Consider the following 25,907-nt stretch of genomic DNA (forward strand, 5'->3'; position numbering starts at 1 on the left):
CTAATTATGTGCTATTTTTAATTTCAGATATAAAAACTTATTTGTGTCTAGCATTGTCACTATACGTGGCCATTACGCACAAAACACATCGCTAACGTCGCAGGCGCTAACGTATAAATTGCTATACGCAACGACGTACCTACGTATTGTCTTCAGAGCTACTCAGGCGCTTAAATAAAAAAACACATACAAGAGCTTTATTACTTTATTTATGAACACAAAATAAGCACATAATTTAAGAATTAATGTATACCATATTGCATTTTAAACTGCGATATCCTTCGAAAGAATTATGTCAGATGTAACTATAGCTATATTTATTTATTGGGTGTTTCAACACGAGTGCATTTCTAATTATCATTTTTTTTAAGCAATGCAAGTATTGTTTATATATTCATGACACCTACCACAAAACTTTTTGAATTACGTGAACAATTTATATACAACCGTTTCTATCAATGTTGCGAGTACTACCAATGCAATAATCAGCGGATCAGGCAGGTAGACGTTTGCTGTTTCATGTCCTGAAATTTATGAAAAAATTAATGAGAAATGTCTTTAGTCAAAAAATTTAAGTTTATTTACATATATATTCGTTTTAAGGTAATATAAGCAATGCCGAAAATCCTAAACTTGGTTTTATTTATGCATATATGACACGACTCGTATATACAATATAAATATACGTAAGTAACACCAATACATTTACAAATTGAGAAGTGACAATAAAAATAATTTATATAAATTTGGAATAAGTACATGGTTCATAGATTTCTAGAAGCAGACAATAGATAATTTGAATTTTAAAACATCTAATTATTACAATATTTGACTTGTGACATTTTGTACAATTATAAAAAAATGTATTTTTCACTTTTAGCAATTCAAAGAACCACTCAGATTTTATTTGTTTTATACAAAAATATTTTATAAATAACAATGTCCGAACGTATTAATTACTAATTATTATTGTTTTTATTCTGTGCTAGCAAAATATATATTTATGTATCATAATAAAAAAAAACTATATTAGTTCGACCATAACATAAGTGAACTACTTGATATTATATTATTTAGCATGTAAGTACATTTATTTTTTACTTGAATAATGGATCCAGGATGAAAGGACAGATTATTCCAGTAAAAAATCGATAAAATCTCCTATGATAGGGTTGTCTACGATTGCATATATTTTAATATTAAACTAATAATTACACTTAAGGTAACTTTTTAAAGGATTATTTCTGTAGTTGTTTTTGCATCAACGATATTTAATTACATCGAAACACCCGTAAATAATTCGAATACTGCGTTTGTGTTCATTAGATATGAGCCTTTATTTTAAGTAAATACGCTGACAACCCTATTTAGAATTTTAATGATTTGCCGAAAATTTCAAATTATAATTCATGTAATATATTTCTAATGACGCTATTAATGTTTCTTGGCAAATGGTGTAATGCAGTGTCACTTCTATCGCCACAATGAATATTATTTATTACAAAAATAATTAAAGCAAATCAAAAATTTTCTTCGGAGAAATTACATTATACAGTACAGTTATTGTGATACCATTGTTAGGAATGATTGGTCATTGCGTCATCTATATTTGAATATATATATATATATAAAAGTTGAAAATATTATATCGAAACTGTCCTATATACTTAACTACTTTGATAGGACTAATTATATTGCCATATCTTATACATACATGGGGGTTAAAAGGATAATTACTCTAGCTCGATTCTCTAAAACGCTGATCAAAGTCCGATTAACTATTTTTTCTGAAAGGTCATTGGTCGACAGTAGCCGATGACGCAAGGCTGAAGACGCAGGCGACCAATGAGGTTTCAATATTCAGATCAAATCTTTGAGAAGAGCTGTGCGTCATGTCAAGACTTAAAAAAGGTACATTCCACATATTTTTCGGACTATCTTATATCATAGATATTGTTCGTCAATACTAATTGGAAAATCATCAACACGTAGGCTATATAATATTATTTTTTACTGAAGTAACATTAGTATCGAAAAAAAAAAATGGATGACAGATAATTTTGAACTAATTTGTAGAGAAATTGTATTTTTATCGAAAGAACAATACGATCAATTGATTATTGGACTATATATTTAAATTTATTATTAAGATTAATATTTGATTTTATTTTCATTGTGATCACTTTCAAATGTCAACTGATAAGGGATTCCATTAAAAGAATAATTATTAATATACTTTTGTGTCAGATGTTACGAAAGATTTCGATATTCCGATACTCAGATTGGATTGTAGTTTTTTTAGCGTTTGAACTAAAATCAGTATCATCTGATTTTAGTTCGGTGACTTTATGATGGAAACATCAAAGCTGGTTAGGTTTTCGTGAATTTATACGAGATGAATATGAGAATGTCACAGGGGCCACCAAGGGAATTAAAAAAATATATTTATTATCAACATAAGAAACGATGACATATTTCAGATAATTAATTCAAATAAACAAATGAATAATCTAGTTTGGGTTTCCATGCATCAATACCGATCTCCAATATGTACTAATTAACAGTATACTTATGTAACAGGAACAGAAAGGGTGTTACAACATTTCCAGATTGAAGGTTCGTTCTTTATTTTATAATGACTCCTCTCTTGCCGGATAGAAACCTCTCCTATTAAAAACTTGAAATTGTGTGATGATTTTTTTTTTATTATTTAAACACATAATACGGACGAATATTGAGACAGTTAAACCAGCTGGATAAAATACTTATCCTATACTTGACTATGGAATTGTTCCTTTGCATGACAGAATCGTATCGACGTTAGCAGGACGTCATATACGGCGTCAAGCAATTAGATCACAGAAAAAAATAAAAATTAATCAACAGATACATCAAGGGGCATTGGGCCCAGGATACTACATCACGAGATATCTAAGGAGAGGGGAGTTTAAAATAATACAACTAGACCCTTGGGTGACTAACAGAATAGCTGTTCTGTAGCTCGTTCCAGTTCCCAGTCGTAGGTGGAGAGCGCAACCCTAGCTGCGTGCTCATCTATTCCCATATCTTGGATGCGCTGCACTTTCTGGTTGAACTCACTGATGCATATAGGTCCACCGGCGTATATGTTTGTCCAGTGCTTTGCGGTCATCTCAAATAAATCATGATTTTCTTTGTACTGCTTCGCGACCACCGCATCTTGTGGATCATTAGGCTCTGCGGCCGACAGCAATGCCTGTATCGATAAAAGGACTGTTCGCAATGTAAGTGCAGCCGCCCACTGGTCTTTAAGGATGTCCAAGCAAATGGCTCCAGTGGCTGACGATACGTTAGGATGCCAAATCTTCGTCATAAACCGGATCTGAGCGGAAAATAACGAAATATAACTAACATGCCTAAAATTAAAGTGTATTCTTATACGAAAAAACTGATTCGTAAGCCCAATATAATAATTCAGAAATATGATTTAAAAAAAAGTAAAGTCTATTCTATACCAAAAGCAGGATAATCACGAGTCTGATCAACATTCATAACTTAATAAAATTTTAAAACGAAAAAATAATAAATAAATAATATTGAATTCACTCAATTCGAAAGGATGTAAACAATTTTTGAATAAATTTTTCTAACTCCAATTTGATTAAAACTTTTAATCGCAATCGATTTAGCAGTTGATCGATTAAAATCGTCTAAGCTAAAGGCGGTTCTAAGTAATCTTAAAAATCGATTTTATTATTTTATAAGTCAACAATAATTATTGTTATACTGATCTGGAGAAAAAATACTTAAGACGCTGACAGAAACAACATGACTTTCAACGATCTGATATTGAAGCCACGCCCGACTATTACAATTATTATTTTCTCCGAAGTTACCTCTTAAGTGTTAAGACACTTAAGTTAGCCAATTTGCGTATTTATATGCAGCATTACGGAACAAACCGACATACATCCAGATAACGGCGTATCTTGATCACAATATGTGATCAAAGCGCTAGTGCATGTGTTTTATTTGACGCTGCTTTTCACTTAGTTACTAAATTATAAAACAATTAATAACTTGAAAATAAGTTGAGCAATTAAACTGACTAAAGACTAAAAACAATATTCTTTTATCACAAATGACTGTTACTTAGACTTCTAAATGTTGAAAAATACAAAATCATATAATGTATTTATAAGGGTTTTTTATTTTTTGTTTAAGAGATAATTATTTGGAAATGATTTTCCAGCACAACAGTAATTTAGGGAATACGATGAAAATCTTTTATTTTTCTTCTATTGATTTAGAAGATTAAGTAACAATATATTTTGAGTTAATAGGCTTCCTATTGGGCTGTTGTCAGCGTCTTAACTAAAGCAATGCCCCAGGAATGTATTATGCAAAAAAATATATTTGATAATGATGTCCTGATCGATTCCAACCATGTTCATTCACGACTGACTAGCCAACTGTGCCCAAAATATTATATTCTACAAGTGCGGATGTGTGCAAAAATGCAGATGCACTGCACGCTCCTCATTCGCACCGTATCATATCGGCCGACGGCTTTGCAAGCTTTATTTAATAATTTGACAAGCTTTTAGTACACAATTTTATATTTTATTTTTTATATTTCTATAATTCCTATTCGTAGGTAACGATTAGGCGTTATTTCAAACCTAGAAGCAAAATTGTTGTTCTCCAATTTAGTGATGGACTCTCGTATCGCTTAGAACAGATCCGCTGCATTTATCGACCTATATCATCGTAAAATAAATTAAGGATAATTACCTTTGGAGGATTAAAAGGATAGGTCTCTGGAACCTTAATCTCGAGTACAAAAGTCCCACCCTCGTACGGCGTGTCCGGCGGTCCGGATATTTCGCCTTGTAGTTCCGTCCAACAGTCGTTGACAAGTTCCAGTTTAATATCACCTCCTGCGACCTGTTAGACCAAAATAAATAATGAAAGCATGTTTCTTCACGGCTCATATTTTGAATACTTATAATTTTTTTTAATTAGTATTTTACTGAGGTATGAATAACCTTCAAACCACCAACCTGTTTTACATGGTTAATTTTAAGGAATTAGGCTAGGCAAGGCAAGAAAGAAACAATCGGCAAGCAAATTCGCAAGGTGTTATAGTATAAAAAAAAAACATTCACAAGCATATTCACATTTATCTATTTTATGCAAAAAAGACATATTTCTTGTAATTTTTAATTTACATTTTGACGGGCCAGTTGGCATGGTTGGTAGATACTTGCCTTTCACACCGAAGGTTGTGGGTTCGATTCCCACCCAGGACAGACATTTGTGTGCATGAACATGTATGTTTGTCGTGAGTCTGGGTGTAATTATCTATATAAGTATGTATTTACAAAGGAAAAGTAGTATATGTAGTATATCAGTTGTCTGGTTTCCAAAGTACGAGCTCTGCTTAGTTTGGGATCAGACGGCCGTGTATGAATAATGTCCCAGGATATTATTATTTATTATTAATTTTATATAAAGAGAACGGAAACAAGTAAAACACAAATAGAGAAATCAAATGCTATTTTAGAGTTTTAAGTCTAAGCTTTATAGCACTCATTAAACAAGGTTTTAGATAAAATAAAAAATCCCTGGCAATACAATAAAAAACAAGTACTGAACTATAGAATTTAGAGTTCTTTATAATTTCATTTATACTTTTGTAAAGAAATTAGATTTTTCTCAAATCTTTGTTCCGTCAACTTTATACTGGCATGTAGCCAATCAACTTCAATTTGTTTTACTGTATAAGATAATGACTTGGATTTTTAAATGCAACAGAGATCAAAATAGCTAAGGACAAAGACATGTGCTTAAAAAGTATACATACAATCAAATGTATTAATAAATTCAGCACATTTTATAAATTCATTGAATTACAAATGTGAAATAGTTTTAATTTTATCATATGCATATAAAAATGTGTGTATGTTTATGCATATACTAATATAATATAATTTTTATAAAAAACTTTTTTTCATTGCCTCTAACTATCTTACAAAGCAATGATGCTAATAAAATATTTCAAATTATTTTTAAAACAACACATGAATGCCTTCTTAGATATACATTCTACAGGCATTAGATATACATAACTTCTAATATAGGTTATATTTTGCACAATTTTAAAATGTATATTTCAAAACAGAGACTATTTATGATTACCTAAGAACAAACAAACGGTTTTAAAAATATAATAGCAATTTTGTATAAATGTAATATTAACATTGAATTTACAAAGTACACTTCAACAAAGTTAACAAATTAAAGTTAAAGAATTCACTTGCGTTTAAACCAGTGTAAACGAAATTAAATTACGTATTAAATAATTTACAAACATTTAATGCGCTACATGACACAAGAAATTAAACTTTATAAAATACCCGCCAATAAAATATAACTTTCGATTTGTTTTTGTAGTTTCGAAAGTCAAGAATATAAGTTGAAAAACGAAAAATATTGTAATTGCTGATTCATGCACTTGAATAAAGCAGTTTTAAATTAATTTATGATTAAACAACATAATTATAAAAGTAACTTCGCAATATTTATCTGCAAACTTAACCATGCCAGTTAAGAAGTATGACATTGATACACAAATGTGCAAGTAACAGCCAAGAAGTTACGGGGATATTATAATTTACGTAAAACTACGATCTCACCTCCTCACTTTTCATGACTTCTTTGAATTCCCTTTTTATACGTTTCGCAGCTATATTTGCCATTCTGATAATTTATAACTGAGCGATGTTACTTGAAAGACAAACAGTGAGAGAGTGCGGATTTTATGTTTGGCATGTACCACAGACTGCTTAGTAATACTGGAAAGCGAATATGTTTGACACCTAAATGACTGGTTTGAATGGCGAACATATTTGAATGAGTTAGTGATGAATGAATGTAAGATAGAAAATTGACAGTATTGTTGTTTTTATCTGTTATTTTCGTTTAAAAACAGTTTTTTGATATTTTTGAATAGTGGTGTAATTTATGAGATTAGATAATAAGATTTAATTAATAAAAAGGCTTGTTTTAATTATTATTTTTCTTAACTCTTGTTTTTTTTTTCTTAGACATGACTACTAAAAAAAAACTCGAATTATAATATTCGTGAAGCATAATATTGCACATAGTTTGCTTAATATTTTAAGCTATTAAAGTTATTTCCCGTTTTGGTTAAAATATGTCAATGGTTAGTAAGTATAATCTGTAATTTTTATTAATTATCTTTATCTATGATAACTGGTTGTTTAGTGTAGGAATTTGATACATTCGTTCCTTGGTATAGACAATCTGTATTTTCATTCAAATGTACATTCGCTACTATTTGCCTACTTCAGACCGAACTTTACTACGTGCAGGAGCTTTCAAGCTTTGTGCTATGGTCGATTAAATTGAGGTGTTATAACATATTTTATTACATAGAGTGCATACATTTTTTAATATAATCATAACTAAACATTCATATAAAATGGTGATATTTTGACGGTAGTAATTAAGTTCGACCATTGAGTGTTCATATAGTAGAGTTATGGCTGGTGATTTCAGAAGTGTGAGGACATCGTTATGCTAATTTACTTCCCATGTTACCGGGTTTCACCTATGTACCTGGTGTTGGAAGGTGCGTTAAACGTGAGATTTTATTATTTTTAATTATTTTTCTATTTTATAGCAATAGTAACTGCTTCAAACATTTGGTTATATAGTTGTTTTCTTTGTTTCATCTAATACTTAGTCAAACATAAATAAATTACGCTAAGGGTATCAACGGCCCCTCTTGTTTCGTATGCCTGCTTCATTTGCTGACAGATATATTGCGTTTATTTACATTCCCGTTTTCTTCATCGAACTCAGTATTACTTTTTTTTGTGTTTACAATTGTTTGATAGTTGTCACTTTATCATTTTACACTTTCGTGAAAAGAAGTCTTGCTTAACTGTGTTTAATAACATCAGAAAATACTTTAAAAGGTAAATTAAATGATTAAAAAAAATAACTGAAAAGAAATGATTTAATATACTTTAAGAAATTATTTATATAATAACATAATAATAAGGAAAGACAAACCTTTAAAGTTTAAATTAATAAGCTGTCTTTGTGCAACCCCTTTTCAAATATTTTAATGTAAATAAATATTCAAAATAATTTGATTAGAGTCTTATGAGATAAAATTAAAAAATAAGATAAAATATGTATATATAAGTTATTTAAAAGTATCAAATAACTGACTATTGTTTTAAGTAGTAAAAATTCATACCTTTCAATTACTCTTTTCATATTTTCCCATTGATAATTTAATTTTAGATACTATAAAATTTATTTATAGTATCTCCTTTAGACTTTCCTGTATTCACCTTTAAGAGCACATTATACTGCAACAATAAAATAGTAATAGTTAGTAATTTTTATTCACATACCCTTTATTGTAAATTTGATGTGAGGTTTTTTGTAAGCAAGTAAGATTAGTAGGGTTTTTGTGTAAGCTTGTAAAGATAGGTTTTACAAATTCATTAGTTCATCTCCTGTAGACTGTTGAATTTTGGTTTGTAGGATTAAAGAGACAAACTCCTTTGTCCCTGTCACAAAAGACATAAGGTCTTGTTTTTCATCATTGGTTGGATTACTTACAGAGTGAAATAATAAAAAAAAATGTTTCATCGCACTTTTAGATGGACCATTTAACCTTTTCTCTTCATAAATTACATATTAGAAAACTGTAACTTTCTCACAAACTATCAAATTTTGCATATTTAAAATGAAGTAAGTATTCACAAATATCAGGTCCAAAACTGCTATCTTTTTCATATAAAATAGGAAGGCGGACAACATATGGGCCACCTGATGGTAAGTGGTCACCAACGCCCATAGACAATGACATCGTAAGAAATGATAACCATAGCTTACATCGCCAATGCACCACAAACCTTGGGAACTAAGATGTTATGTCCCTTGTGTCTGTAATCACACTTGCTTACTCACCCTTTAAAACGGAACACAACAATACCAAGTATGGCTGTTTTGCGGTAAAATATCTGATGAGTGGGTGGTACCTACCCAGACGAGATTGACAAACAGAGAAAATTAGATTTTCGGTAGATATTATTAACAAATTTCATACAGTTTTTAATCCATAAATTAGCACAGGTTGACAATTTGATAATATGATTCTTTGCTTCTATCTTTTATTCTTAATTTCATTCAACAAAAGGTAGTTTTTAAGTATAATGATTAAATGTTATGCATCTATGCTGAATAAAGATTTCAACTTGACATACTTTTTAACTTAGCTTTCAGATTTGCATAGTTGGAAAAAAAGCCAAAAGTAACTTGACCAACCGAAGGTCTGGCCATTAATAAAATTAGCAAATCCTGGATAATGCAAATATGTTACTTAACTTAAAAATAGAGGTAAAACTAACTTAGGTGTAAGAACAATTATAAATAGTATGATAGTGTTTCATAGTTTATATATTATTGACAGGTTATGTTATATTTGTATCTACATAAGTGCTGATAACATTCTATAATAGTAGTCCATAGTACCAATTTACTGAATGTGATACTCTGCAACACGCAATTGGAAAAATAAAAATGCTTATTTGGAGACAACACATAATATTCTCAAAAATAAATAGCTAAAAACATTAACAGCAAAGAATATGTGGTATGTCAAACAATTGTCGGCATTTGCAAAACTAAGATATGTCATAAACTTAATAGATGCAGATATCATATGTAATTTATTGGGTGACGCTGATGCAATGCTTCAATTGGATACATTAAATTCATGATTCCTTATCATCAATTTAATTTAATGTACAGAATGGGAACAGTTCTTCTACGTCTGCTAAATGCGACTCATTTATTAAGTCAATTATTATCAGTTATTGAAATATAATAGGTCAAAGCAATTGATCTTATGGTTTCAACCAAATTTTATCACATTACTTATAATAGCTAAGGTAAATAGTTACACTTACTAACTCAAATTTGATAGTTTTTTACTTTATTTATTTATTTAAGACACACGACCAAATGGTTTTATAGCGAGGCCTTGCAATTCTATCTGGAGAGGTATTACCCACTCTTTATTTCTTCTACCGCCGAACAGCAATACTTAGTATTGTTGCGTTCCGTTTTTAAGGGTGCGTTTATTTTATATTTATTTTATAGCAATTATAACTACAAGCATAATAACAACAACAGAACATTTAATATTTCTTAGGGCACTGGTGTTCACTTACTTGTTGCCACATTTGCACGTCTGCCTACCTTTTACTTATATTTAAAAAAAAAAGAACTACAAAACGCCTAAATGTTATCGACACATTCCATTCGCAGAACAATCATAAAAACTAACTGAATCATAAGAATAACTGAAAAGTGGTGACTACTTACCATCAGATAGCCCATTTTGCAAATCTGCTTACTTATTTTACAAAAAAAGGGCTACTTGATGGTAAGTTGTCGCCCAGACACTGGCACCAAGAAAATAAATCATTCCTTATACCGTCAATACACTGCCAACCACGGTACTTATAATGCCATGTCCCCTTTGGGTGTACCCACCGGGAGGATCAACCATCGATTAAAAATAAGTGATGCGAATGAACCAAAGATTAATGTATCAGTTGTGTGTAAATGATAAAATGTAATACTACTGCTTTAATATATTGTCTTACGAAATCCAAGATGAAGAACTAGATAGAAAACTTGATTCTTAGAATCCAGTCAAGAACCACTGAATTTAGATTTAATAATAATAAAAAATACAAAATTTGAAAAATTTAACACACCAAGCCTGATAAATATGAAAGAGTCGATAGATCTTCCTTTTGATACTGAATTTCTAGGCCTTACTGTTGTTGCCAAATTACAATGCCCCCATATAAACGGATTGGCGAATCTAAGCTCTGCGGCATATGCAGTAAAAAAAAAAGTCTATTTACCGATGTCGGCTCGCTTTGTTTATTTCAGTTACTTTCACAGTATAGCGGTATACGGCATTACGCTTTGAAGTAGAGCGGCCGCTATCCATACGACATTTGTGCTGCAGAAGAGGTAGCCTCTGACAAATGTCGTTCGTGCAGTCTACAGGCCACAGAATCATTAAATAAATAAAGCTGTTGCTTCTCGATATATATTCCGTAAGGTTATGTATATATACGAAAAAAATATTAATTATTTTCTGAGATAATATGTAGTATACGGTTCTACAACTGGATCCCAGAAAGCATTGAGAAACGCTTCTACAATTTATAACATTTTTGTGATTCAATAAAAACAATGTTAAGGAACGTTTGAATGTCAAAAATAACACACCTTAGAATAAAACGATCGCCCCCAAACATTACAATAAACAACAATATGATCATTTTATATAACATGTTAACAGTAATATATGTTAAAACAATAATCACGCTAAGTTACTTTCGTCGTTCTGAGGTCTGACTTATTTCTTTCTGAGCTCTATAGTAGATTTTTTTTTACAATAAAAAAGCAAGTTTAATTTTTATATATTTAATGTAGATTTAGACTTTGATTTTACTCAGTTTGATTTGTGCAAGACCGTCTGGGTTGGTACCCACATATCAAGTATTCTATCGCCAAAAACTCACACTGATGTCTAGGTGCAGTGGTGACCACTTACCATCAGATGGCTCATTTCTGCCTACATATTTAATAAAATAAAACCTCAAACAAAAGTTTGATGAATTTAAATTTTAAAAAGATGATATGCAAGTTCAGATATATATAAAAAGATATATGCAAGACTTTGCATATATGTATTTATATATATCCAACTAAACTGATCTACTGAATGCAACAAACCTTAAAAATTGTATCATTAAAAATGAGATCCAGCCCAGTCCTTCCGTGATCTCAAAACTACTTGCACCAAGAGTTAGGGGTAAGTTTCTGAGCAAAATTCAACATTTCAACATTTAGGTCACAGATTTATTAAATGCTGGGTTACTATGCTCGCTGAACTGCCTGCTTAATGTACGGTCAAGTGAGAAATTAGCTTGGTGCTTATAGTGGTTGGTAATTAAATTGTATAATCTTATTTTCTTTACTTGAAGTTGGCGTCGTTTATTCGCACACACAATAAGCACTTGTTGATATTTTTTCTCTTTTTGTACTTTTTATGGAAAAACCTCATACGATCGCCTTCGCGTCTTTCTGTATTTCTGTCAAAGCCGATATTTTTATTCAAAACTGTCAACATTTTTTACTCATATAGAGTTTGGTGATACAATCACTGATGCATGGCGTAAATAGAAGGGTTATATTAATTTTAGGGTTAATACGTAAATCAATACAAATAAATAATAAAAAATAATAATAAATTGAAGTGTCTCTGTGATTTCAAAATAACTGCCTCTTTTAAACTTAATATGGCTTCTTCCGAGTTACCAAAAACATAACAATTTTTTTTTTAATTTTTGTCTGGTCGTCTGACTGTTTGTCCAGGCTAATCTTTGAAACGGATAAAAATCACAAATTTTCACGTTTCTTTTGATTGTTTTTAAGACTTACATTAATTTCATTATTTCATTGATAATATTTTTTTTTATAGAATAGGAAGGCGGACGAGCATAAGGACCACCTGATGGTAAGTGGTCACCAACGCCCTTAGACATTGGCATTGTAAGAAATGTCAACCATCGCTTACATATCCAATGCGCCACCAACCTTGGGAACTAAGATTTTATGTACCTTGTGCCTGTAATTACACTGGCTCACTCACCCTTCAAACCGGAACACAACAATACCAAGTACTGCTGTTTTGCGGTAGAATATCTGATGAGTGGGTGGTACCTACCCAGACGAGCTTGCACAAAGCCCTACCACCAGTGAAATATTGAATACTTTCTGGCTTCAAGTTGCAATTATTAACTAGTTTGTAATTTTGTTCTATCTTATTAACTTCTTAAGTTATTATTTTTGTTTTAAATTTTATGGATAATTACTTTTTTCTTTTTTACCTATTCCTTACTTGTAGGGTTTAATATATTTTGCTTGAAATTGTTTAGTTTTATCCTTATTTGTAGTTTAATTAGATTAGAAGGAGGCGGTAATTATTTGTGTATAACTTTTAAGTACATCTTTTGTTTTTGTCATGAATAACATATCTTTTAGGTTTTGGCTTTTCACTAATAATTAGCTTGCAAAAATTATAGATTTTATTAACGTTTGCATTCAATTATTTAGTTTGAATTTTATTTATAATTTAAATAGGTTAGAAGGATGTCAAATACTAAGATATAGTTGTCCTAGCAAATGGCACTACAATAATTAAGTATGTAACCATTTTTATTTATATCCATTCATATTTATTTATTACTAGAATAATAATCGCACTAAAACGAACAGTTGTGTGTTTTGTGAATATGTTTTGCTTCCTCACGCTTTATCACAGATAAAATATGATTACCATGTTTTTATCCCGTTTAACTGGATGTTGAATTATAACGCGGGCGAAGCCGCGGGCGATCCGCTAATAATAAATATATGAAGAAACCTCGTATCCCTGTCATTATTTTAAATAATTAAATATAACCAATATATATATATATATATATATATATATATATATTTAAAATATATCCAATCGATCTGCTTGATTAATATAAAACATCGAATCACATCCCATGCTTTCTTTCATAAAAACATAGTACACGTCTGTCTTGAAATTAAACTTAGTGGAATACGGATACGGAAAAAATGAGTAAATTAAATATGATAACTATAACAAAAAAACCATAATTCAAACAAACAAACAAGCGCACAGTCGAGATATCCTAATCATAAAAGACTTCGGTCTTTTCGTTGGTTTTGTTGTCGCATCCCAAATAATAGCGAACGATTAATTAGTTAACATTCTGTAACGTTAATCATGTAACATCATTAACAAGGTTCAGAATTTACACCATTATAAAAATTGATGTTTAGAAATAAGGGATGTCTTTTGTTTGTCCCCTGAAAACAGTTTTCATTAGTGCATCGAACAGTACATCCGGTCTCACACCGAATAACGAATATTCGGTTTGTTGCTTGGCCGAATAACGTTATGTTAGGTGACGTTGTAAAATGATTGAAAATGCAAACCCGTAAATATGCGGTAATGTGGATTTTTCTGCACCATAACTACCACTCATTAACTTTTGTTATGATTTCTAATAAAACGAGATTAGTTTAATTTTCAAATCAATAATTAAACTCAAGATATCTCCAAACTATATTTTTTTTTTTGCTTACATTATTTGTAAGTAATTGGTAATTTATTTAGTCATAATACGTAGAGTAGGTAGTAGGTTTTGATTTGATTAGCTACCTGATTTTAATCTCATAGAAAATATATCTATGTTTGTTACTTTATTCTAATTCCATAGATACGAAAAATAAAAAGAATAATTGCGCTCGAACTCGCAACTTTTCTCGAACTAGAAATTTTTGTTCAGTATTAATAAAAGCTAAATGATTTATTTCCTGTGTTTATATTATTTTGTTTTCTATTTTTGAATATTCGGCCGAATATCCAAAGTTACCGAACGATCGAATACGCTGAATACAGAACACTCACCGAATATTCTTAGCAACTCTAGTTATTATTCTCCCTGTTGTTTTAACATTGTGATACAAAATAATCTTGATTCAGTATATCCTTGAACTACCTGATGCGGCTGGCTCTATTTATCTTATTCAGAGAGAGTTGGTACGTCCTGGCTGGCCTAGGCCAGTCCGGGTACGGGCCTCGGCGTTGCCCCCTTTACCCGGGCCATTCCTCTTCGACGGCTTTGACCGTCGCGTCCTTTCATTCTGGCCCAAAGGGCCAGGGTATCAACGACCCAGTGGCTGAATCTATTCATCGACTTATTCATCGACTTAGACTGTTTCGTAGTTCCCAACAGTAACAGCATCTTCCGTTCGAGAAATTACTTAGTGTCTTTTTACCTGTGGCGCTGTGGATATTCAACGTTTCAATATCTAAGAAGACTAATCGGTATCACACAAGTGAATACGAGCTTCGTAGCAGAACACTACACTGTTCGTCTCATGAATCGATATAACAATATTAACTGGATCTCAAAGCCTGAACACTATACAAAATAGTGAGTAGGGTCGTTTTATTCGATTTCTATATGACATATTATTGTTTGAATATTTGCTAAAGGAACAAATAACAAATTTCGGTCTATGACCAACAAAGTGTAAAAGGATTTAGAGTACATGGATTGTGCATAGTCATCAGTTATCCTAAAACTAACTACTGTTCTGCGGTCTGGAAATAAAAACACGCAGGCACATAAAAAAGCCTATAAAAAAAAGATACACCAAAGGCGAGGACAATAGGTCTGTGGAGATTTATTTATTTAAAAAAAGACTTGCCTTGTATCTGCTATGGCTTAAGATTTCCACATACTTTCTCGTTATAATAACACTATATCAGTAATATAATTACAGCAATTAAAATAATTTTACTTATGTTCTTATCTCAGATTATTCGTTTTCAAAAATTACATACGGATTTTTTTAAATCTTGTTTAGACATGTTAGGAACCGACACGTACCTATTTAGATATTTCCAGTCGTTCCTTTTGCCACTGATTGACATGTGATCTCCTTTTAAGTTTAAGTAAGCATTACGTCGCTCACATAATTCGCTGTCATTGTATTCTACCCGGTGTCCGTCACCCTCCCCTGTCAAGTAGACCTTGAGAGATGGAATTGTTAAGTCCTTTGTTAAGACACTAGTCTTTGTTAAATGTTGAACTTTTTAATCATTTTGGAAATTTTATAATATTTCAATTGTTTTTACTGTTAATGGGTCTAGAAAGTTCATTTCCTGTATCCATAGTATTCAATATTTTATATGTAATTTTATTGTTATAATATTATATTATTATATGTGTGTGTCTAGATGAACAATTGCACTTTTGTACTACTTTGAAAGTATCCCTTATAGTATTAAAGATACTGAAAATATATTTGACATTATTATTATATCATACTTTTTTTTCAAAAATTTCATTGCACGCATTGGGTCGACTTTATGTGGATAATCTATAAATTATAATATATGTGTACATAATTCCCACAAAAGTAGCATCAGCGCTGATTGTTTGCAAAAAGATGTCCCTTACATCACGGCCGTATATGTTAACTTGGCAAATACACTAGCAGATAAACAAAAATATGTAAAAAAAAATTGTATCGACAATTATATTGCCGAAATAATGATATAATCGAAATATACCAATAAAAAGCTGTTCATAAATAGTTAAATCTTATTCCTATCAAAGGAGTAAACATATACAAGTTTAAGATTTACGTATTCCATGCGATTTTTTAATGGCTGTCCTTATATTATGCATCATAAATGTATATTTTTGATACAACACTTTTCCACTGAACTACTTATATCCATTTTAATTTCACTTCCAAAGTTTCGATAGCAAATTCATTACATCGCTCCACTCCATTCTTTGCTAATCCATAATGAAAATCATAGATGGTTCACGATCTCGATCAATGGTATCGCATCAACTCAATTCAATGTCTAACTCGTTTATTTACCTTAACTCCACTCGCGGTCGGAGTATGCTATGTATGTTTGTAGATATGTCGGTATTGATAAATCTAAAACTTAACGTTATGGGTTATACAAAATATCAACTTTATGCCTGTGCAATTCAATTAAAACTCATATGTGGGTAACAATATAAATATACATATAATATATTGTAGTTTTTTATGTTTATAAAAAATGGGTGAATGTTTTTCGCTTAATAAAAATTCGTTTGAAGATTTTATTTTGACATATATGTACCTTTGTGCAAATTCAATTTGAAACTGCGCTACGTTTCGTTATTATCACGATAACAGGTACCAAAAATAATTGATTTCTTTTTGTGCGATATTCCAGTACGAGTGCATTCACGGTTGTCTAGATTCAGATGGAAAACGTTATTTAATAATCTTCAATAACGATGAAGTCTCCTTAATTATTTCTCGTTAAACCCGAGAGAGAAACTAGTTCACGTTTTTATTACTTGAAAGATTTAATGAAAACGCAATATTTTTTAATTTCTTATTCGTATTTAAAATGTATCAATTAATTTAACTAAATTAAATTATATAAACTACGTAAGTTACGATTCATACACGGAAATGTCATGAAAATAATAGCTCTCGCTTCTGTTGCGGTACTTACCTACATGTTTTTTATTTTTAATGAAAAGGCAGGCGGGTGAAACGGCCTCCTGATGGTAAGTGGTTTCCACAGCTTATAGACGTTGCCACTGTAAGAAATATTAAATAGTCCTTTCACCTTTAAGGCGCCGCAAACCGCCGCCGCTTGTAATTACACTGGCTCACTCGCTTCAAATCGGAACGTAGCAAAAAAGTGTATTGCTTTTTGGCGGTAAAATAGACAATGAGTGGGTGATACCCAAGCGGACGTTAACAATACCCTACCATCAGTGAAATGAAGGGAGATGTTGCAGTTTAAATCAGTGGTACTATCGCTGGATCGATGTTTCTTTGAAAAGTTTTATTGTGTACGTTTCACGTTGGATAAGTAAGCCGATAGAATAAAACCCAAATGAAACTCAACCCAGTAACGTCAAATAAACGTCCAGCGAAAACCAATCAAAACCGTCGAATACAAATTAAATAAAATCTAACTGAAATATGAACGGCTGCGAGATAAATCCGATCCGATGTTTGTAAAAACAACGGTCAAGTGGAAGTATTACGCGCACCACTGTTCCCTAATGTTACTTGTGAATTATGTTGACACTGAAATAACAATCTATGGTTTTTAAACTGATTCTTTTACTTGTAGATTACCTTTCGAGTTTCGTCTTGTGTGATATTTAATATTTACATTTTACTGCCTCCAGGTAGGAGTTAATTTTTTTTTTACTTACCACGAAGCTAAAAATTCGTCGATTACAAATTTTTAAATGAATAACAATTTTGAGCCACGGAATCCTATAACGAAAAATATCCGACTTTTGAACAAATTCGGTAGGGTATTTCGAAACATTTTGTAACTTAACATTATTAATTATTGCTAAATGAAAAGTTAAGAAAATATTTAGTTTATCAAAAATTATGAATGTGTGTATCAAGACAAACGAAAACGAGTGTAACTGTAGAATATATAATTACATTTTGCACATGGAGATGTCTCTCAGGAAATACCAAAAATTTTCATCTCAAACGAAATGCTTTGAGCGCGGTTTGCAGCGACAACACATTCCACTTTATGGAATTAGTGTTGAACATTCGTATAAATTCACAAAGATATTTTAGTTATAAAGTTAAAATAATTATTTATAAAACATATCATTTTCATAGAGTCGGGTCCTCTAGTCCAAGTGTAAGGGCGGGCGCATACAAGAAGGTTTCGCCCGGACCTCCCCAGCTCGCTCGCTAGCGCTGCTTGGAACTGCTGTCGTTTAGTTGCTCTAGTATCTCGGAGCGTCCGGTCGGGTTACGACGTCGCGCCGACGTCGCTCGAAGTCGTACTCGTATATACTCAGTATATACATTGTGATATCCTATATATCAATTTTGAGTTAAACTGTTGAAATGCTTTAATTCAATTATTTATAAAAAAAAATTCTTGTCCATTAAAAACTTTTTAAATTTTTAATTTTATTATCTAATAATTATTTTTTAATTTACAATGTCTCATGGACTTAGTTTTATTAAACTCTAAAGTCATTGGTGTCGATACATATTTCAAAGTGATCGGTCCGGAAACCGGTGTGTTTGCGGTCGCGGTAAAGAACTTCAACGTGAATTCGTCTTAACGAATACACTGAAAACCTCTTAACTAGGAAGTGAATTCAACTCCACTCCGTATAAGGTGCTTGGAACTTGCAGGTCGCAGCCCGGATGAGTTGAAACGAAATAGTTTTAATACACGAATAAATTCGAACTTTATACATTGCTAGTCATATCAGTGACTTGTAAACATTCAGAAGTGATATTGTGCTGATAATATACAAATAAACATAATAATCGGTTCTGTGCGTGTTGTGTAAACTTTAGGTATTTATTTGCGATATTCAATTCTGTTAATCTCAAAACATTTCGAATAAAAGTCGTTGGTATCTAACTAATAAAGTGGTACCAGCACTTTTTAGTAACTTTTTCAACTTATCAAGATGCTCATTTTCATTTTGTTTCCAGATCGTCTACGAAGCGATTTGATAAGAAATATCTGTTGGCATTCTTAGATATTATTTTTTCAATAGTTTCGTCACTGTGCTTTTATTTTACCTTCTTCTTACTTGAAACTTACCGGCAACTTTAAAATCGCCTGGAATGCTCTCAGAGTTTTTTGCGTAGCTTTAGAATAGTTAATATTTAAAATTCCTTAGTAAGTATTTTGTATCGAAATCAATTTAATAATGTACAATAAAAACACCTAATTTAAAGAGGATGTTAAAGATGGAGTCGGACGTAAAGACAAACTGTAGAGTTTGAAGAAAGTTAGGCAAAGTATTTCAACAAAAGGAATTGTCCAGTTTAATAGATGTTTTATTTTTGTTTGGTCTGCGTGTCACTAAAATAAGAAATCAATTACAAAACGTTTTAATTAATATTGTGTTTGTGTAAAGTTATGGAAATCATAATTAAAATTTTAATTGCGTTAAACAAACGTTTTTTTTTTGTATATCTGTTTATTTATGTTCTCGACGATTCGAAAATCCTTTTTCAAATGTTGTTTCATTTGAGTACATTGATATTAAATGATGCAAATTATTACTTAAGCTTTATATATCATCATATTTGTTCGTATTTTACTTACGAAGTTTATTTATGTAAATCTATTGAATCGTTCTCTATAATTTACACCTGCAAATTGTAAAACACACTAGCATTCACAATATTATTCCGAATACCAAAGCCGATGACAATTTAAATGAATTAAATCACACACACAGTCCGATTTGCTATTTAAATCGCCTTAATAGTGACGCGTTCGTGAGGAAATTAGCCTATCGGGTATGAAAAAATATTGAGTAATATATCCAGACAAACTTCTGTTTCTTTATTATGAATAGCTACATATACTTCTATAAATTATATATATATGTAATTTTGCTTAGTATATCTCAGAAACTCTGATTTAGCTCAAATGTTGCATTTAGATAAGTCTTCTCTAAAATACTTTTTTTTATAATAAAGTGATGTTCGATCCCCCAGGTACCTGTTATATAATAATAGGTTCCTTATCACCTACGTCATATATATTATATAACAATTTATCCAGATATGTGTAGGTAAACTAGTCTTTGTGGTAACTAAGTTTCTTGCTGGTCCTTCTCGGTCGAATCTTAATTCCGAGCCGGTCAAATGTGCTCGTAAGGGCCTATATGAATAAAAACTGTATTGATTTGTTATGAGCACGAATTGACTCTTTGTATTATCAAAGAAATTATTTTTTATCTATACAATGTAATCAGTGGTAACGCCGCCAGGGTCAGAGCCCACTGATCACTTTTCCTTCTGCCAAACGGCAATACATTGTATAGCTGTGGTTGGCTTATGGTTACCTGCGCTTTGACGTTGTAAGATTGGTTAATATTTCTTATAGTATTAACTTTTATGGATGTTGGTGACCATATGCCGTCGGGTACTCCATTTGCCCATCTGCTCCTCTGTTTCAAATTAAAAATCAGCTTGTTCGATTTTGATGGAACATTTGCTTGAGACCATAGCGGTTAGCTTAATAAAAATTGATTTTCGTCTAATGTAAACAATCTGTTACAGAATCGGAGTGTCGGTAGAGATGGTGAAGTGAGCGCGGCGAGATGGTGCCGTGTGTGGTAGCGCTATTGCTCGCCCAGGCCCTGCTGTCGCAAGCTCTGGATATATGTAAGTTCATTTATAATTTATTTAATTTTGAATCCTACATCAATGCTGATACATTGGACCAGTAGGTTGTAGGTCTACCTTTATTTCTGTATAGTATCAATATCTAGATCAACAACGCATTGACTAACAAAGGGAGGAAACTATAGGATGGCTGATGACTGAATTCGGCCCGGCGGGTATTCTCAAAGGAGACTAGTCAACTACTATTACTACATATCCTAGTATTAATTGCAGTCTACTGTTGAGCATAGGCCTCACTCAAGGTACGCTTAAGTTCCTGGTTATTCACTTTCCGCATCCAGTTGAGTCCACCTGCCTTGAGCAATACATTGCTTTTGCCGGGGTATTCTCTAGGTCTGCTCCAAAGGCTCCGATGGCCGTATATACCTCCGCTATACGTGACCAGCCCACTGTGACTTCAGGCTACTAATTTTGTTATGTTGGCAAATGTAACTACATATTTTTTTTTACATTTAATGTAGTTCAATATGCTTTTTAAACTTTGTAAATCAAACCAATAGTTGTAGAAATATTAAGATAGAATAAGAGATATTTAAAAAAAAGCGAATTTTCATTGCTTAAGAAATTGCATGCGATAAAATCCTTATTTTACCCGTTAGATGCCAAGACGAGTGGCTATATACAATACATAACAAAGAAGATCAGTGAAATTGGTTGAAGTTTAGCACATTTAATCATCAAATATCTTTAAATAAAAACGAATATCGTATGATTTTCTTTCCATTTTTTAAATTACTATTTTTCCATGAGATGTAATCTATTCAAAAAGAGTTTTTCAACAATTTGAATTAATTTTCAATGTTCACTAGCTCCGGAAATTTTCTAGGGGACTGTCATTGTTATCTCTGTACCTACAAAGTAGAATTCGGTGAGCATATTTCGGTGACAGTTTCAGGTCTCTGTCAACGTCCGGATCTTAACAACTGAAAGAAATCAGAATAATGAAAGAATTCAATCTTTCTTTTATCTTTTGTTAAAATTTAAATTTTATTTATTCAAAACATATAATAGAGGACATTGAAGGAACTGATTATATTGATTCAATTATTTCGAGTAAATAGTTGTATTGTGTATTTTCCTACATTGCGTATCTTCTTTGAAATAGATTTGCATCTCGATTCCCGTTCACAACCACTTAGCCAGATTAACTGCCTATAAAATGATTAATTCTGGTCGATAGGTTTCTATTAGTTTCTTGATTGAAACATGTTTCTGAACATATTGAACAATACATGACAAAGAATTATATAAGAAACAGAAAGTTTAAATCTAGAATGCCGCTCTGTCTTTCACGTGACAAAAAAAGTTTTTTTTTTATTATTTTTTATTATAGGTAGGCGGACGAGCTTATGCGCCACTTCATGGTAAGTGATCACCAACGCTCATAGACATTAGCATTGTAAGAAATGTTAACCATCGCTTACATCGCCAATGCGCCACCAATCTGGGAACTAAGATGTTATGTCCCACGTGCCTATAATTACACTGGCTCACTCTCCCTTCAGACCGGAACACAATAATACCAAGTACTGCTGTTTTGCGGTAGAATATCTGATGAGTGGGTGCAAGCTCGTCTGGCCTACCCAGACGAGCTTGCACAAAGCCCTACCACCAATAGAAAAAATATATACCTCATTTAGTTTTGTCCCATTTTGTTTTACACACCAATATGTATATATGTTATATGTTGTTATAATAAATACAGAAGCCGGCAATATTTTCCATTTTTAAATTCTGATCATCTATCTTCCATGTCAGTAGGTACATGGAGCGGTTATCTCTGAACTGATTTTAATGAAAATAATTAAATAAACTGTTCTTAAACTAACAATGAAAATAATAACGTACTGTTGTTTAATAATCGTTAGAATAAAAATTTCAATAACAGTATCAAAATTGTTCATTGGAATGTTCTCTTGCTATTTATGTACTTTTTACTATATAAGTGCAATATAAAGTTGCTAGAAACAATTACGCTAAGTAAATTTCATTGTCTGAGTGCGTTCAAGGTGTGCAAAATCGTCTGTATATGTAAATAATTGGCTTTCTAAAGTTAAATAAAAGAAATAACGTATTGACGGAATAAGATTCACCAGATATATAGATCTGAGTATAAGTAGATATAAAAAGGTTACTTTAAAGTTCATCCAGACAACTTATAAAGCCTGACTATGGAGTCGACACGTACACTAAAAAATAAATAAGGACTCTATGTCGTATGGTGTCGAACGTCGTAAATTAATCGTTACGAAAGATGGGAAATCCATTAAATAGAACGATGATTTGCGCGTAAGACAGGTCCAGAAACGATACTGCGGGAAACATTGGCTTAGACATTTAGTTGACGGCCTTTGAGCAACGAGAGACGGTGGCATTCATTGTTGCATTGACCGTTTGAAATTGTCATTTGATTGCTATTCACTTGATGATATCTAGAATTTTATTTAAAGCTGAAATAAAACATAATGTTCTCGTGTTATCTATAATTATTATGGATTTGATCTCGTTTAATTTTGTTTTACTTTAAAATTTTAGAATAAGTTAATCAATCATAGTTACGTAAGTACCACACCGCTGGGCAAAGTCCTACTCTTAAATTTGTGTACACGTTTATATTTGCAAAATTCTGAATTTAACAATTTCAACAGGCATTGCAAAATTGTTTGCGTCACACGGATATACAAAATACTCAAACAAGAATTTCTAGGAAGTTTCGTTTTGTACTGATTCAGATGTAAAACATTTCAAGCGATTACGTAAGAAAAATCTAGAAACCGAAGAGTTAACGATTCTTTCATTAAACACATTATATGCAACACTAAACAGCTCTCATCGTTTGCATCTTTAAATGGTTGTGCAGTGACGACGGGACTTTATGTCTTATATATTTAGAGTAGGTTTGCCATCTTTGTTTTTGTCTCAGGACTATTCTTTTTAATAAACATGGTTTACCCGATTTTCCAAAAAACAGTAATTTAAAGTCAAAATTAAAAGGCAGATAGACAGTGCATAAAGTTTTGTAAATTGCTTTAAGTGTCAATTTTATCGATTAAGACGATCACCTTCAGATGGGCATTTTCTCTTCTACACATCAAAAGTGCCAAGAACTCTCTCGCTTCCTTTAAAGCTTCTGTATTGTTTACTAATGACCCCCTATACAACATTTATACGTGCAATAATATATGTTTAGTTCAGTGACATTTAAATGTTTGCAAGGCGACATACTTTTCCGACGGCATTTCTTTACTGGAAACATATGCCATACATATGTTTTCAGTAAAGAAATGAAGTTTCTTTAAATTTTTAATGGAAACCCTAATTGTAAGCCATCTCGGCGCCGTGATGGCGTAACTCATAGTAACGAAATTGCTACATCTCGTTTGCAAGTTTCGCTTCGCTATTCACACGGCTATCAATGCATAATGTTGCGGACGTCAGTGTCGGTGCCTTTAATGCTGTAGCTATACTTGCTGTTTGAGTTGCGTCGGTTGGACGATGAAGTTGTTTACCTGAGAATATATGTTTTTTCATTACGTGCCTACGACATTATGTATGTACAAATAGCTATTTTGCAATTCGATTCTTGTTCTAAGAATAAACTTAATTATATCTGTCGTATATTTGAATTGATCCGAGCCGGCCAAGCTCAGCTGAGATTTCATAAGATTTGTGTTTGTAAATTATCTCGTGTTAATTGTAATGAAAATTGCACGTGCAGTGTGTGCACCAATCAGCATTGGAGCAGCGTGATGAACCTTTCTTCTTACGAGAGGAGAGGAGGCCTTTGTCCATTACTACTTAATATTAGTTAATTTACTTAAATTTCAACTCATTTTAGCAGGTGCGAAAAATGATTAATTATTTTATATTCATTTAAAAAAAAGATACATTGCTTATTGGGCGTGGCACTACAAAGTTCTAATAGCCTTTTTATGAAGTTCTTGCGACCCGCTATGGCCATACACGGTTATAATTACGGTTTATAAATTATTATTTTTTTACCCACGGTCATTGATTTAATTTTTATTGATTAATTATATTTTACTCTACCATGCACTAAGATGCTAAGAAGAAGCTAAGCGCATGGTAGAGTAAAATGAAAACAATGAATTATTAGTTTTGTTTATCGTCAATAAAAAAAATCACCATGCACAGTCTAACACCATGAAAATTAAAAATGATGAATGATTAACATGTTTTTCCATCCTTCTATATCTGTCTTAGTGATTATCTCAGACCAGTAATTGAAATATTTTTTTATCTGAAAATATATTTTTTTGCCATTTATTGAGATAGTTAATAGACATAACAACAATATAATAACAAATAATAAATATAATAACAAATACTATATGTCATCACGCTTCTATCCTCTGGGGTAAAGTAGTAACGTTTAACGGCGAGACCGCCCGAAGTATTTTAAAAAACGTGCAAAAAATATCAAAGCAAATTTAACTTTAATAAAACAAAATTTGAAACAATTTGTAAGTAATTTCAATTACGTTACGATCGCCGATACCAGCAGGCTGATAAATTGCCGAATGCTCAAGGTATTCAGTTTCTAGTCTGTGTCATGTAAGCCAGACATAAACAGAGGCGAAGGCAGCACAGTTCGCTGTAGCTTAATGATCTGTCTATAGAGTAACAGGTGGAGGCATCTCGTCACAAACACGACCACCGCTATTGCGATCTCGTTAACGTCTAAGCTTCTGTTTACGATCGAGGGACTCCAGTTATACGTCGAGGCGTATTATTTTGATGAATCAAGGATTATTAGCAGTGTGATTTGAATATCTTCCGGCCGTTTATATGTATAGATAAATGTGTGGTACATAGGCCATACTATCGACGGTACATTCCGACAGGGAGTAAAGATAAACAAACTTTTGAGATACGTATTCCATACCAGTTTGCAGACCGTTATGTATAAACTACTCTTGCCTAATGTGAGAAATATTAACAAATATTTA

The 25,907-nt window shown here is 31.8% G+C and overlaps 2 protein-coding genes across 6 annotated transcripts in view; one reads left to right on the forward strand and one right to left on the reverse strand.

Moving 5' to 3' along the window:
* Nucleotides 1–189: 189 nt before the first annotated feature.
* On the reverse strand, nucleotides 190–6,843 carry LOC126780531 (ubiquitin-conjugating enzyme E2-22 kDa). 2 transcript variants are annotated; one of them, XM_050505104.1, is made up of 4 exons: nucleotides 6,678–6,843; nucleotides 4,774–4,926; nucleotides 2,983–3,361; nucleotides 190–524 (listed from the first exon to the last, which is right to left on the reverse strand). In XM_050505104.1, coding segments are annotated over exons 1-4 (597 nt in total). In that variant the 5' UTR covers nucleotides 6,741–6,843; the 3' UTR covers nucleotides 190–522. The 2 variants fall into 2 exon arrangements, with proteins under 2 accessions (XP_050361061.1, XP_050361060.1); XM_050505103.1 differs by lacking the exon at nucleotides 190–524 and having other exon boundaries at nucleotides 2,425–3,361.
* Nucleotides 6,844–7,367: 524 nt separating this feature from the next.
* Nucleotides 7,368–25,907, forward strand: part of LOC126780473 (discoidin domain-containing receptor 2-like) — a 68,010-nt gene continuing 49,470 nt past the window's right edge. For 2 of the 4 annotated variants that reach the window (XM_050504984.1, XM_050504987.1), the window contains exons 1-2: nucleotides 7,368–7,636; nucleotides 20,812–20,916. In XM_050504984.1, coding sequence (XP_050360941.1) covers nucleotides 20,853–20,916 — 64 coding nt within the window. In that variant the 5' untranslated portion in view covers nucleotides 7,368–7,636; nucleotides 20,812–20,852. Of the gene's footprint in view, nucleotides 7,648–18,761; nucleotides 19,084–20,811; nucleotides 20,917–25,907 lie in introns of those variants that run through there. The other 2 variants (XM_050504986.1, XM_050504985.1) reach the window with 2 other exon arrangements.

The sequence above is a fragment of the Nymphalis io genome, chromosome Z (assembly GCF_905147045.1).
Source record: "Nymphalis io chromosome Z, ilAglIoxx1.1, whole genome shotgun sequence".
NCBI classification, from domain to species: Eukaryota; Metazoa; Arthropoda; class Insecta; order Lepidoptera; family Nymphalidae; genus Nymphalis; species Nymphalis io.

What these genes read in the sequence shown, in the direction of transcription:
- LOC126780531 (XM_050505103.1), bottom strand. Translation starts at nt 6,740, where the DNA reads ATGGCAAATATAGCTGCGAAACGTATAAAAAGGGAATTCAAAGAAGTC. An exon ending in AAGTCATGAAAAGTGAGGAG is followed by an intron (nt 4,927 to 6,677) that starts GTGAGATCGTAG and finishes TTGGTCTAACAG; the next exon opens with GTCGCAGGAGGTGATATTAA. An exon ending in ATCCTTTTAATCCTCCAAAG is followed by an intron (nt 3,362 to 4,773) that starts GTAATTATCCTT and finishes TTTTCCGCTCAG; the next exon opens with ATCCGGTTTATGACGAAGAT.